The sequence below is a fragment of the Mugil cephalus genome, chromosome 17 (genome assembly GCF_022458985.1).
Source record: "Mugil cephalus isolate CIBA_MC_2020 chromosome 17, CIBA_Mcephalus_1.1, whole genome shotgun sequence".
NCBI classification, from domain to species: Eukaryota; Metazoa; Chordata; class Actinopteri; order Mugiliformes; family Mugilidae; genus Mugil; species Mugil cephalus.
Genome location: NC_061786.1, coordinates 693,645 through 708,312, shown reverse-complemented (window position 1 = coordinate 708,312; position 14,668 = coordinate 693,645). Strand labels below are relative to the sequence as shown.

The following is a 14,668-nucleotide window of genomic DNA, read 5'->3' as shown; positions in this document are numbered from 1 at the left end:
AAATAAATGCAAGTACTTAATATGAGTTGATGTATGAAGAGCAGTGTGTGGTTAAGTATCTCCTCAATCACGGATGTCTTTATTTACCTTTAATACCAGAGATTACGAAGTGTGTATGAAAACTTCTGGGGCTACAGAGTTACAGTCAAGAGTTTTGTGCAGGTCTAACGTCAGGGTGGAAAACAGTAAATGACAACTTAATGTGTGTGCCAAAGTCATGACGCACACACGTGCCAAAATCATGACAAATTTTACAATTCTAACATTCTTTCAGTATAATAATTTGATTGATATCATGAACCACAGCCTATGAAATACTATGATCTTTCAAAACTACAAATATAACAGATCGTGCTAAATACACAAATACAGTATTGTGCAAACATTTTAGGCAGGTGTGTAAAAAATGCTGTAAACTAAGAATTCTTTCAATTTAAAAAATGTGAGCAAACTAAAGTAAAATGTAATTCACATCAATATTTGGTGTTACTACCACTGGCCTTCAAACCAGCTTTATAGGTACACTTGCACAAAGTCAGGGATTTTGTAGGACTGTAGACGCAGTGGTCGACCAAGGAAACTTAGTGCAGATGAAAAAAACACATAAAGCTTATTTGTGTTAGAAATTGGACGATGTCCAGCACAGGGTATATACAGGAATCTTGAAGTTAATTTTAATACCTTTTTTAAGACTTTTTCAACACCTTCTCAATATTTTTTAATACCTCACTGCCACTTCGATTTGTCACCATTTACATCAGTGACACCTTTAACTTAACAGTTTTAGTTTACGAAACTATTTCGGTGTGGCACATTTGAGCACATTTCAATAATACCGTGATAATAATGACACCCGTAATAATTTTGGTCACAATAATCGTGAAATGAAATTTCCGAATCATTACATCTCTACATAAACAGAATTCAAATAGGCTGGGAGGATACATCGAAGGCAAAGTCCTTCAAATACTGTGTGTAAGTGTACCTAGAAAAATTAATGCTGTCTTGAAGGCAAAGGGTGGTCACACCAAATATTGATTTGATCTCCTGTTCATTCACTGCATTTTTTTTTCAAATATAGTTAGTAGAACAGCACCTGTGACAGTGGGTGATATATGTATGGGTCTCATCCCACAAGTTTTTCAGATCTTTGAGTTTAGCGTGGGTTTGGTTCCTCAGCTCTTCATCTGTACTCTGCAAAAGGTTGTCTGCTGCCACCAGTGCTAACTCCATCTTCATCTGACCTTCATGTGCAGACTGATGGATTTTCTGTGGTATGCAACATTTAGCAGGACACAAATAAGTACATAAAATGTGTAAACAGTTGTATACCTGTAGATTATCCATTCAAAAATAAATAATACATGTATATGGTGACATTACTGTAACTTACTTGGATTTTGCGAGACATGAAGGCTGAATGCACTTCTATCCCAACTAACCCTTTAATTCTCTGCACCTCATCCAGATATTTCATTTACTTACTCTTTCTTCTTAGATACATATTGTATTTGTATCCTATTTGCTCTGTCAATGTCCACATTTTGCCAGACTGTAATTAAAGCATCATTCTGTACACCCATCTTTTGAGTTCGGAGCCAACACATCCACTGGATTCATTCTTTTTCGAGTTTAATTAATACTGCGCTTTGCTCTACCTCCACCAGTAACAAAGAAATGTTGGATTATGAACTGCCCTTATTTTTAACTATATCCTATGGTCCTATGGGAACCATCATGATGATCCTGTTTTTATAATGTTATAAAAACGGGATCATCATAATGATTGACAGTTGCCACCAACAACTGCTCATCAAATAGCTAGCTGTAATGAAATTTTTCAAAATAATGTATGCAACCAACATACTGTATGTTCCAACATCCAATACGCCCAAATGAAGAAGAAAGGTAACTTAGTTGGCTGTTGTTGCTTCTAACATAAAATAGTTTGGCATTTCAATACTGCATCTTACCCTACTGTAAAGCCCATGCAAATAGCAGGAGCCATGACAGATAAGCATGACAGCTGCCACCATATCACAAAACACTAATAGACAATGAGCACTGCATGGAAAGATGCATAATTGGCACAAAAAACACACCAACAACCATCCAGTTTTACTGCAACTGGATATAGAATATTACATGAATTACATGAGTAATCCAGAGCGACATAGTGCTGAAAATACAGTTGAAATTAAATTAAACTTGTCCCGTTTGGAGGAGGGTCAATCTAAATACAAAGCAGAGTATATAGGCTATTTAATAAGACCTGTACTGTTACTATACCCTGTCAAACTTAATGAGTACTAAAACAGTAGAATCAAACAATAAGAGAAGAGCCTCACCTCTGTCTCCCTCAGTCTGGCCTCCAGGGCCTCACGGGGACCCTGGGTATTGTCATTGCTCTTTAGTCTCTCCTGGATGGCCCGCATCCACGAGAAGGCTGTCTCCAGCTTTTCCGTGAACTCCTGCTGCTCCTGCTGTGTCATGACCAATACCAGGACTGAAAAGAGGAAGGGCAACAGTCAGACTTTGATTAACAGACTGTTAAAAGAGAATTACCAGTTGTATTATGGTGTGGTTTGATGTAATTTAAGACAATGAATTATCATGTTGCTATGGTACCATCAGTGGTATCCACTTAAAATCATGTCCAGTTAGATAAAAGTAATCATCTAAGATAATAATGCCTCACTTACACTTTCTTTGATTGTGTGTCATACTGAATGAAGAAGGAAGTCAGGAAAGGCCTGAGCTCAGTGGGAGAGGTGAGCATTATGATTGTTCTGGATTCTAAGGATTTTAAATTAGTGGTGTAATACATCAAATGAAATTCCTTTTTACTGACTCACTTTATGTTCCAGCTGTGGTCACTCTAAAGTACTAAATGCTAAGTGGAATGCATAGATTTGATTGGCTGGCTACTATCATCTGAGATGATTTAGAACACATGGGAGTTACTTGGGCCGCTACAGTACGCATTAGGCTAGAAAAGCTACGTCAACATTTACTAATTAATTTATTGGTCGTATTATTGACATAATAGTGACCTCAGTTATGGGCTTCAACCAGTGGAGTATGGATAAAGAGATCATTACACAAGAGATCTCTACCTAGGTCATACATAAAGCTCAATCAACACCACTAAATTTACACCTAAAGTCATGTTTATGGTCTTGAGTCACTGTGACAAACACAGGACATTCTTTTTCTGTCTGTCTTCTCCACTTTTTTGTGTTGTGTTGTGTTTGAGTTAAAGAAATTGTTGATCAACATTTATTAACTTAACGTAGAACCACTGCAGAACCTAGCTTTACTGACACAACGACATTAGCCCAACCACACATACATTTTTTTGTTTGTTTGTTTCTTTTTTTTTTTTTTTACAAATGGGCAAGAAATGTCACTATTTTAACATACAACAAATTGCCAACTCAAGTTGTCCTAGTGCATCTATTAAACCCAGGTAAGATATCCTGGCCAATCTCCTGTATGTTTTGTATCTAACAAATTTCAGACCAATATCACTGCGATATTAAGACTTTATATCAGATCCATCAAAGTAACTGCATAAAGCTCAATTAATCTATGTGAATGGAGACCAAAAGTGGCAGACCACACAGAACAGTGGTTCCCAAACTGGGGTCAGAGATCACAGGGGTTGAGCCAAAACTTGTCTGATCTGAGCTCACCATCAGTTTTCACCCGTTTCACCAGTCACCAGTTTTTAACCAGTATTGCATGTGTCCCCCCACATGTACAATATGCAGAACTTAAAGTGTTTCAGCACCAGTGTTTCAGAAACACTGGGTCTAATATTATTATTATTTATAGCCATTTTTCATCTGTTATGAAGCAAAGAGTGAACTTCTTGACATCAAAATATGGCTAGACTGAAATTGGGGAGACAGAAACGCAATTTCACAACAGCAATATAACAAGGTAACTAAAAACACTAGATTAGAGTAAGCATAAGAAGGCTGACGAGAAGTGGTCACAGAGAATGAGTAGTCTCTGAAAGGGAAACAAGGCCAGACACTTGGGGAGAGTGGGCAAAGATATGTTATGCACAGGTTCTACACAAAGTTTAAGAAAACTGTGCCACTTTGGGTGGACTGGACTTCTATCAACCGTATTAAACCCCACTGTGCCCTCAGGAGGCACATACAAATCAAAACACAACTGTGGCTGTGACAGAATGCATGGAAGGAAATAGTCCTGCACTACCAGAGTCAAAAAAAGCTCCATATTATTCTTTAGAGGATAAAAACTGCTGGCAAGCATAAGCACTTTTCCTGAATGACTCACTTTTACAACATTCATTATACCCGATGTCTGCATACTTTGTCTAAGGCTCATACCTATAAGCTTTTCTTCATACTTAAAGAATAAAAATTCTCTTGCTAACATTTATATAGGGGCACACTCCAGATGTCTTTCCCTTTATCAAATTTCCTCTGTTATCATATATAAATAACTAAGGGAATTGGTTAGTTAGAAATTACTATATATTTCACAATTTAATTTAGCCTTATGTAAACAGTGAAAAGTGATTAAAGTTAACAGAGACTAAACTTATAACTAAGTCTGTGTAAAATAATTTCATAACCAAACATAAAAATATGCTTGTAACATGAAATAAAAACATTCCTAAGAACGAAACAAAGATTGTTCATAAGGAGACACTGATCAGGCATAACATTATGACCACCTTACTAATATTGTGCCTCCAAAACAGTCTTGGCTCATCAAAGAATTAACATGGGCCTTATGAGGGTGCCCTGTGGTGGTCTTTTTCATGTTTTTGAGAGGTTCCTAATTTGTTTTCTGTGTTTGTGTGTGTCTGTGTCAGGCTGCATCCCACTGGGTATGGCTGCTGCCATGAAGGATTCATTGTTATGGGGTGGTCTGGTGTAGGTGGGTGCTACATCCACATGAATGCCTGGTCCAAAGTTTTCCCAGGAGAACCCTGAATTGTCACAAGAGGATTAATGTTATTCACTTCTCTTGTCAGTGGTCATAATGTTATGCCTGATCACTCTAAGGGTCTGCTTATTTAGCAGGACCCTCAAGTATTTATAGTGTTCAGCAATTCCGGTCTCCTCCTTCCATCCAAGATGTTTATGGACTTGGTTTCTTGTCCTAAAACTGAGCACCATCTGTGTGGTACAGTTATCAATTACGGGTAGATATTTCTGGCCCCTTCACAAAGTCTTTCACCAGTCCCCTGTGCTCCAGATCCTGCTTTTCTCTAACCCTGGCATTGGCAACCTTCAACACTCAAGGAGCCATTTGGCCCCTTTTTCCACAGAAAAGGAAACACTGGAAGCCACAAAAATCCTTTGACATCTAAAATGAAGATAACCCTGCATATATCGTTTTTACCTCTATGCTATGTATAAAAAACTATAGTGTATTGCATTTATGAAATGAAAGAACTGCTACAGAGAAAACAAAATTTTATGCATATGAATATATTTTGAACTTGTTTTGTTTTTTACTTCTATGGTAAATGGTCTTGGTTTTATTTAGCTTTTCTACCTATTCAAAGGTACTCAAAGCGCTTTGACAGTCAGATACACATCCACCCATTCGCTCACACAAGCACACACACATTCAGACTTGGGGGTTCAGTGTCTTGCTCAAGGACACTTCGACATATGGCACATTCCGGGGATCGAACCGCTAACCCTTCAGTTCGCGGACAACCCGCTCTTCCTACACAGCTGACCCACTCTATGCTATGTACAGAGAAAATGAAATTGTATTTATGCATACATAACAGGGATTTATCCATAGTTGGCTTACCTGTGGTCGAAAAGGTCAATACATAGTGGCACATTGGCACTTGTGACATATATTTTGAGCGACAAAAAATAAAACTAAATAATGTTTGTTTTAGTTTTTTTCCTGTCTGCATTTGTCTACATAGTTAAACACCGCAGGGTGGTACAGATCTCTGGAGAGATGAGAGAGCCCAAGGGGGTAAGGGTGTCCCAATAGGGGAGAGAAGTCTGCGATAGGACACGTAGTGATAGAGTGAAAGAATAGTCCAGCCCTTAATAGCCGGGACTCATCAACTCTTCTTGATGTGATCCAGCATGGGCTGGCAGGTGACAACACACATGCATGTGGGCATTCCCTAAATATGATTGAGACCATTACCAGGGCCCCTCAGGGGGGCCAAGGTGCCGGTCCCATGCCCCTGGCGCACCTGAGCCAGGGAGACCACAGGAAGGGGGAACCCTCACCCACCACAGAGAGACCTCAGCCCCCCACAGAAGGGAGAGGGGAAGCGCCGAGCCACCACCCAAACAGATCAAAGCCGGATCAACCGAGTCCCCAAGGGAGCCGCCGCAGACCCAAGCAGGCACCTAGAGAGAGCCTAGTAAGCTACCCTGACCAGCTGCCGTGGGGCCACAGACCGCCAGCCGAAGACACCCCAGGCTCTCCGAGCCATGCCAAGGGATAATGAAAAAACTAAATAATGTTAATGTTACATGATGATAAATGATAAATGATAATGATAAATTCAAATTTTGAATTAGTTTTAAAGAATTAACAAACTAAAATAAAATACATTTGAACTACATACTTAATAGCAAGGAGTATATGTGCTGCAATGCACTGTGGGAGTTCAGTGTTTTTTGGTTGATGGTACAACCATGACTGTGAGTAATGTGGCATTCAATGTCATTCAGGTGTTGCGTAGCTCCTGCTTTTTCGCTATTGAGCAGATAGTTGCCACTATTCTGAGGTACTTGAAAAAGTGAACGACTTTGATCAACTTCCTTGCCCTGCACTGCTCGCCACAGAGAGCCACAGCAGAGGGAATAAAGAGCCGCAGGTTGCCGACCACCGCTCTAACTCATCTTAATGAAGTTAGAAAGAGACTAGTTTCTCCAGCAAGTATGTGATTTTATTTACCCATTTCCCTTATTCCACAGCCTTTTTTATTATATGGTCTCAGGTGTGAATAGGGAGCAGGTGTGTTAAATTTGATGTTATCGCATTCACACTCATCTCACCTTCCACTGCTGCTTATCCTCACAAGGGTTGTGGGTGTTGCTAGAGCCTATCCCAGCTGTCACTCTCTCACTGGACGTTCAACATGGCACCTCATGGCAAAGAACTCTCTGAAGATCTTAAAAAAAATCAATTGTTGCTCTACATAAGGATGGCCTAGGCTAGAAGAAGATTGCCAACACCCTTAAGCTGCAGCACAGTGGCTACACTGGTATTCGAGCTGTACACTAATTACTTTACATTGTATCAAAGAGTCATATCTTCAGTATTGTCCCGTGAAAAGTTACAACAAAATATTAACAAAAATGTGACGGGTGTACTCACTTTTGTGAAATACTGTCAGTGACAATAATGATTAAAAATTACCCTGGGCTGTACGCTTACTTTTTTAGGTGGTAGCACTGGTGCTAGCAAGTTGAAAATTTTAGTAGCACAAAGACAAAATTAGCACATGCATGTTAACATGTTTAATGGCAAAATTAATTTCATACTGATAAGAAATTCAGAAACATTGTTGAACTATATTTCTATAAATGTCACGTTTAAATACACAGAGCTCTCAAGTATTAAACTTCGCTTGGAGTGCCTTTTTTTTTTAGGGGTGCAAAGGTAAAGTGTGTTTGAAGATAATGTATTAGTTTGTTAATCTAATAAATGACAAATTCTTTAAACCTAATAAATTGTTTGAATTATGACTTTCGGGACAAAAAAAGACAATTGGCCTTTAACAGCACTGGTCATTGACTGCATTCATCAGCTCACGTGTTTCTAGGACAGGGGTCTTCAACATTTGGCAGGCCAGGGACCCTCTACTATGTGTTCTATATTAAACTCGGCCTAGTGCTATTTACAAATATACATTATTATTACTATTATCTTACATTCAATATTAAGCTATTTAAATAATACACTGGTTTAATTGTTTTAATTAATTTTTTTAGGTGCAGTAGGGTCACCGCGTAACTTTGGTTACATGCTATTTCCTATATAACTTGTGTAGTAGGGACTCGGGATGGCTCGATACCGCTTTTTCGCATCCGATACCGATACTGCAGCCTTGAGGATTGGCCGATCCGTTTGTTTTTGTCACTCTAAAAGTTGTTAATAATAGTGGATGTAATTTGCTTGATGCTGACATCTAAAAACTTCACAGTACAACAGTATTCTGGTCCCCAAAAGAGAGAAGGAAAATATGTGACCTCAGCTTAAGTTATGCTGTGACTTTATTAAAACTTAAATCTCACATAGCTTTTAACAGCGTCTGTAAACACTGCATCATTCTAATGTTTGAAATAAAATAAAAGTGCCACTTGGTGCAAAAATTTAAATTAAATTAAATAATTTCAGTGTATAAACAGAAGTCACACTATACCTCAACAACATTGCAAAGATGCAATAATAATTTTATGAATCAACATAAAATAATAGCATCTCCACTAGAATAACGTAGGTAGTAGTTACACATGGCTTCTTAAGAAACACAATCAAAACAAAAAACTCCAGGCTATATACCTTATTAGCTGCACCAAAATAAAAACAGAACAGCCTTGAGACACACATTTCGCAAACATTGCACTCAGCTGTCACTTTTCTAAAGTTAGGGCTGGACGATTAATCGAATTTTGATCGCAATTTCGATCTTCTCACAATCATAAAAACACTATAATCGACGAAAATGCACCTCTGTCTCGTGCAACTGCAGCAAAGGTGTGACGCGTGTGGATCAATTGTGGAATTCATTGTTGATTGACAACATGGCAGAAAGCCAGCCTAAGCCTTTAGTTGAAAAGAAAGGTAGGACAAGTTTGGTCATTTGGAGACATTTTGGATTCAAACTGTCGGACATGGAGCAGAAGGAGATTGTTTGCAATGTCTGTTGCACTGTCCTGTCTGCACCCCAAAGCAACATGACAAATTTAATTAACCATTTAAAGTTCTGCCATAAAGTGGTCTATGACAAAGTATTGAAGGAGCAAAAGACCCAAAAATGCACGTCAACACAGTCCTCCATTGAGGACACTCTTTACAATGCCACTCCGCATCCCACCGGCTCCCGGCGACAGAGAGATAATAGGAGGCTGTTACATTTATGCTATAAAAAGTTATATTTAAAGTTGAGTTTTCGTGGTTCAATAAATATATATTTTTTAATCAATGATTTCAATATCAATCAAAAATAATCATGATTATTATTTTTTCCATAATCGTCCAGCCGACCAGCAGTAAAGTAATCAATTTTAGAGAATAAAGACCTGGTATCAGATGTATCGATAATTTAGTATAGATCCGCACATCACTAGTGGATACGGCCTAAATCAGTCAAGTTCCAAAACAAACGCAGCTAGTAAGAAACGCCTCTAGTCCTAATACAAAACAAACCAAAAGGTTTCAGAACAAGCTGAAGTAAGAAGATAGCATATATTAGACCGTAGGGACCCCGCATATTAATGTCATATTCATACATTTCAGACTGCAAACAGTTTGCTACATTTTGTTTGGTACACTCTTGTAGCTACATCTGCTTTCAATGTGGCGATAATTACGCCGAATTCCTCTTGACTTAGCCTAATGCTAATGCAGTAAACTCGCATAAACTTTAGTACTAACTGTATTCCACCCCCTCATTTAGTTAGGCTTATTTGCCATACTTGTAAAGTTTATCGGACTCGTTCGGGGACCTGTAGGCTATGAATATACAACGTTACAGTCACTCGCGCATGTAACTTCAGCCTAGAATGTCCGATCTCAGTGCTATGCTAATTCGTGGGTTAAGATTCAACGTCGGTATCATGTTGATTTACGGCAATATATCCGACAAAAAGCATACTTATTCATATCTCTTTAGACTTTCTCCATGATGTAACATTACAGTAATCTGATCGAAAGCTGGTGTGGGGTCGAGAGGTTGCATGGCTTACGTATTTATAGTCAGCGGTAGTCTTGATATGGTTGTGCCATCTCAACAGAGGTGCACTTTTATTTGTACGGTTTAATAAACATAAAATACTCACGGCTTTGCGTTGGTCAAACAGAAGGAACTGACTTGCTGCGTTGTGTACACAGATTGTGGTTGTATACAAGTTATGGCAGCCCGGAAGTAGAGTGAGGAAGTCGATAGTCCTTCTGGTGCGTTCACGGAGTCCTTGTAAACTGCACATCACTAACAATACGCAATAAAGTCTGTGAAGGTTCTCAGTCATCCAGGTAATGGTAATCCAAAAAGCGTTGAATAAGGTCAACTGGACTTGAAGGATGTCTTGAAGATGTTTCGCCACTCATCCGAGTAGCTGAGTGGACTCGTAGGATTTTCGAAACGTCTTCCAGAAATCCTACAAGTCCACTTGAACTTATTCAACGCTTTTTGAAATACGCAATAAGTGTTCAGAAGTGTTCACTTACATTGAATGCATCATTTATCCAAAGTATACATAATAATAATAATTTATACTGCATTGACTATTGGATTTGAATTATGTTCCTCCTGTTCCTCGTCCATCCATTTGTTCACACAGTAGTGTGTACTGCTGGAGCAGTGGGTGCGCCTGGGGAGCAAATTGGGGGTTTGGTGCTTAACAATATCAGGTATTCTTCTTGTCTGTAAATCAAAGTCCTGTTATTTGAATCTATGTTCATTTCATACACTGGTATTAATTCCCATACTGTACCCATTCAAAGTTCAACTTATGTGAGACAATATTCTTTAAAAAAAGAAAAAAAATCCAGAGCACTTGCTGATGTCCTGGTGACTCAGAGCTCTAGATGTCACCCATTGGCACAAGATCTTCACAGCGTCATGTCTTCTCTCTGCTTCTCTTTTCATTATACACAAATGCCTGTAAATCTACAGATAATTTACTCACCACTTTAGAGCTCTCAGATGACACAATTACTGTAGGACCTATCTCCAACAATTGCAAGGGGCCAAATAGAACAACCTAGAAACAACCACAATAGTAAATGCTGATTAGTGATTAGGGACACCATCTCCCAAACTGCCTCTCCCTAGGAGCAGGAAGTGTCATTGGTCATGTCATTCAAATCCTACACTGTAAAAAAAAAAAAAAAAAAAAAAAAAAAAAAAAAGTAATATAACAGAATTGTACTGTTTAGTTTTAAAGATTATTTTTGTATTTTAAAAATACAGAAACAATCTGGCCAATCAACGAAAATGACTGCGATTTTACATGTCAAATGTAAAATAACATGAAATCACCGTAACCATTGTAACATTGTTAAAATATGTTCACAAATGTACCGTAATTTTACAAATATTAGTCTGTTATTTAATGGACTAAACTGTAAAATTCAACAAAACTTAAAACTTTAAAAAAAATCGGGTCCCGTTTGGATTGGTCGACAGAAACGGTTGGAGAAGAAGAAGAAGAAGAAGAAGAAGAAGAAGAAGAAGAAGAAGAAGAAGAAGAAGACATGCCATTGGCTGTTGGGACACTGAACATCCGTCTTTGACGCTACGCTTAACAAGGTCAGCAACCACCACGCGGCTGTTCCCGTTTGGTCACAGAAACTAGGAGCAAACAGCAGCTAATGTCGAGGCTGGAGGAAGGACGAAGGCAGAAGGCAGAAGGCAAGTATCAAACTGAAGCTTAGTAGTATTTGCTTTATTTACCACATGCCTCTGACTTTACTCAGTCGACAAAACCAATCCGCTAGCATGTCGTCAATTGAAATGTTAGCTAACTATGATGACAAATGTATGGCCGGCGGCGGCGGCGGCGTTTTCACGTGGCGTCTGCCAATGTTAGTCATAGATATATATCTATGAGTGTTAGTAGTCAGCCAGACCAACCACTTTTTATTTTATTTACGCTAACGTTAGCTTAGCACTTGACAGTGAGTCATTACGTTTACTTTTGTGAACTGACTGACACAGGAGGAGAGAAAGAGGAACAACATTTGTTTAGAGCTGCAACAATGAACAATAATTGATTATTAACCCTCTTCTACATTTTCACTAATTTTTTGGACATAAGCTTTACTCTGTCACTTGAAATGGCATGATTTCTGGCTAGGACAGGAAGCTGGATTTTATGGAATGTGTCAAAATGTCAAAGTTTTCTTTCCACGCAGACTGCTCCTACTCCCCCACTTTATCACAATGTACAGAAAAAAATGACTTTTGTATCCAGCAGTAGCAATAGTTCCCCCAACAACAATATGTTGTTCATTTAGTTCCCATGTATAGTCAGTCTGGTGTGTATTTTCTTTGTAGTGTGTTATGTTGAGATCTTGCAAGCTTGTCTGTCCCAAAGCAACGGTGTCATCTATAGTGGTACTTGTGTGACTGCTGTGGTGTTGGAAAAGGCTGTATATTCTTGCACCTTTATCCTGGTCCTGCCTCTTAAACTGTTATTAGCTGTTATTATTTAATAACAGCTAATGTTTTCTGTCTTCTCTTCAGGTGGTTACAGCTCAGAAACTGCAACTTCACTACGATCAACAAGTAGTTCAAGTATGGACACCACACCTCGTCAACTGTATAGAGTAGGGGTCGGCCACCCGCAGCTCCGGAGCCGCATGCAGCTCTTTTGTTCCTCTGTTGCAGCTCTCTGCAGCGAGCGGTGCGGAGCAAGGATGCTGATCAAAGCTGTTCACTTTTTCACGCTAACTAGCTGCCTCAGAATAGCGGCAACTAGTCACCCATCAGTGAACGAGCGAGAGTTACACAACAACTGAATGACACTGAATGCCACACCACACTCATGGTTGTAACATCAACCAAAAATCACTGAACTCCCATAGTGCATTGCAGCTCATTTACTAGTTGCTGTCGAGTATTTAATTCAAATGTATTTTTATTTTAGTACATTAGTTTTTTAAATATAATTCTCAATTTGAATTGATGGTGATCTTTTAACATTAAAATAAAATATGTTTAATTTTTTGTTGCACAAAATATACGCCACAACTGCCAACGTACGACACCCATCGGCAGGTCCAGCCCGCTATTTATTGAACTTTTTGACCCCAGGTAAGCCAACCATGGATAAATCCCTGTTATGTATGCATAATGCAATTTCGTGAAAAGCAAATAGTTTTATCTTTGTTATTTTTTGGCAGTTACTTTGTTGGTTTGGTAGGCAGGGTGAGGAAATCTGCAGATAAGAAACATGTAGTTGCAGAGCTGATCTGATTTCCATCACAGTTACTGATGTGCAAAAGTGGCATATACAGTAAATGCATGGGATGAAAGTAAAGGAGGATTCCACAATTGGAATCTATATACCTATAGCAGCATCACAAGTGATCGTTCAGGGTAACCTCAGCCAGCACCAACTATAAGCTTTGTCATGCATGAAGCAGAGAAAACACTCAAGGAGAAACTGCTAAAATTGGATTAATAACTGTCCAACGCATTATTGAAAACTGGAAGGATAGTGGGGAACGATCGTCTTTGAGGAAGAAATATGGTTGGAAAAAAATTCTGACTGATCGTGATCAGCAAACACTTAAATGTTTGGTGAAATCCAATCAAAGAAAAACAACAGCAGAATTCAGGGTTATATTTAATAGTGAAAGTAAGAGCATTTCCACAAATACAATGCGAAGGGAACTCAATGGATTAGAACTGAACACCTGTGTAGTCTTAAGAAAACCCCTAATCAACTAAAAAAAAAAAGGCTTCAATTTGCTAGGACCATAAAGCAATGGAAGAAGATCATGTGGTCTGATAAGTCTAAATTAACCCTGTTCCAGTGGGTCTCTTGGGGAAGGTGCTCCATTGTCTGTCATCTCGTGGAGAGGGTGGTCGGGTTTATTGATGATTAAACAATTTGTTTAGTGTCCTCCTCTCCACCACCACTTCAAAAGTTTCCTGTCTGCAGCCAGTGACACTTCGGTGTGTGCTCCGGTGCTGGGAATTGAACTGCTAACTGGCAACAACCCAGCCTGCGTACTGAGCCACAGCCACCCCTGTGAAACATTTGTATTAAAATAAAGGATAGGCACTCTATCTATTTGCTTTGCTCTGCATTTCACGTTAGACCAACAATTTGTATCAATTTTAATGGTGAATTGTATGAAGTGTCAATCAAATTAACACATAAATTAGTTAAGACATGTTGATCCAACTCACCATTAAAATTCATGTAAATGTATAATAATACAATATGCATGCTCCTTCATACATTTCAGACACGCTTCCTCCATGTATTATCCTTGAGGTTTTACTTGTTATACTGTGCATTTGAGACAGAAAGGAGCTCAACTGGTCTGAGATCTGATAGTCAAGGACAACTGACCTCCTCATACTGTTGTCTTCGTGTAACCCACCTGGTTTGTGCTTCACCAAATCCTGCAGGTCTGTCTATGATCTAGGCTCTAGGAGGAGACCGGCATAAAATACAGCAGTAAGTCCCTAAACAGTCTAATGCTAACCAATAACTCACACCAACAACGGAATAGTTGAAGTTTAACTCCGCATTCAATTTCACAAACGAATGTGGACCCAAGCAAACATGAAAACTAAAACAAAAATGAGATTTCAAAGAAAAAAAAAAATATATATATATAAAAAATGGGCTCTACAAAGCAAAGTCAACAGAGTGAGTAATGAAATGTATTTGATTTCTCGACCCAAGTATGTGAATGTTCTTTTTTTTTCTTGGGCTGATTTGAGTGC

The 14,668-nt window shown here is 38.7% G+C and overlaps 1 protein-coding gene across 3 annotated transcripts in view; it reads right to left on the bottom strand.

Annotated features, from left to right (window-relative positions):
* syne3 (spectrin repeat containing, nuclear envelope family member 3) overlaps positions 1-10,163 on the bottom strand; it is a 34,889-nt gene extending 24,726 nt beyond the window's left edge. For 2 of the 3 annotated variants that reach the window (XM_047611258.1, XM_047611260.1), the window contains exons 1-4: positions 10,041-10,117; positions 7,032-7,147; positions 2,349-2,506; positions 1,097-1,269 (exon numbers count right to left, since the gene is read on the bottom strand). In XM_047611258.1, coding sequence (XP_047467214.1) covers positions 1,097-1,269; positions 2,349-2,492 — 317 coding nt within the window. In that variant the 5' untranslated portion in view covers positions 2,493-2,506; positions 7,032-7,147; positions 10,041-10,117. Of the gene's footprint in view, positions 1-1,096; positions 1,270-2,348; positions 2,507-7,031; positions 7,148-10,040 lie in introns of all 3 variants that reach the window. The other variant, XM_047611259.1, reaches the window with a different exon arrangement.
* Between the last annotated feature and the right edge of the window lie 4,505 nt (positions 10,164-14,668).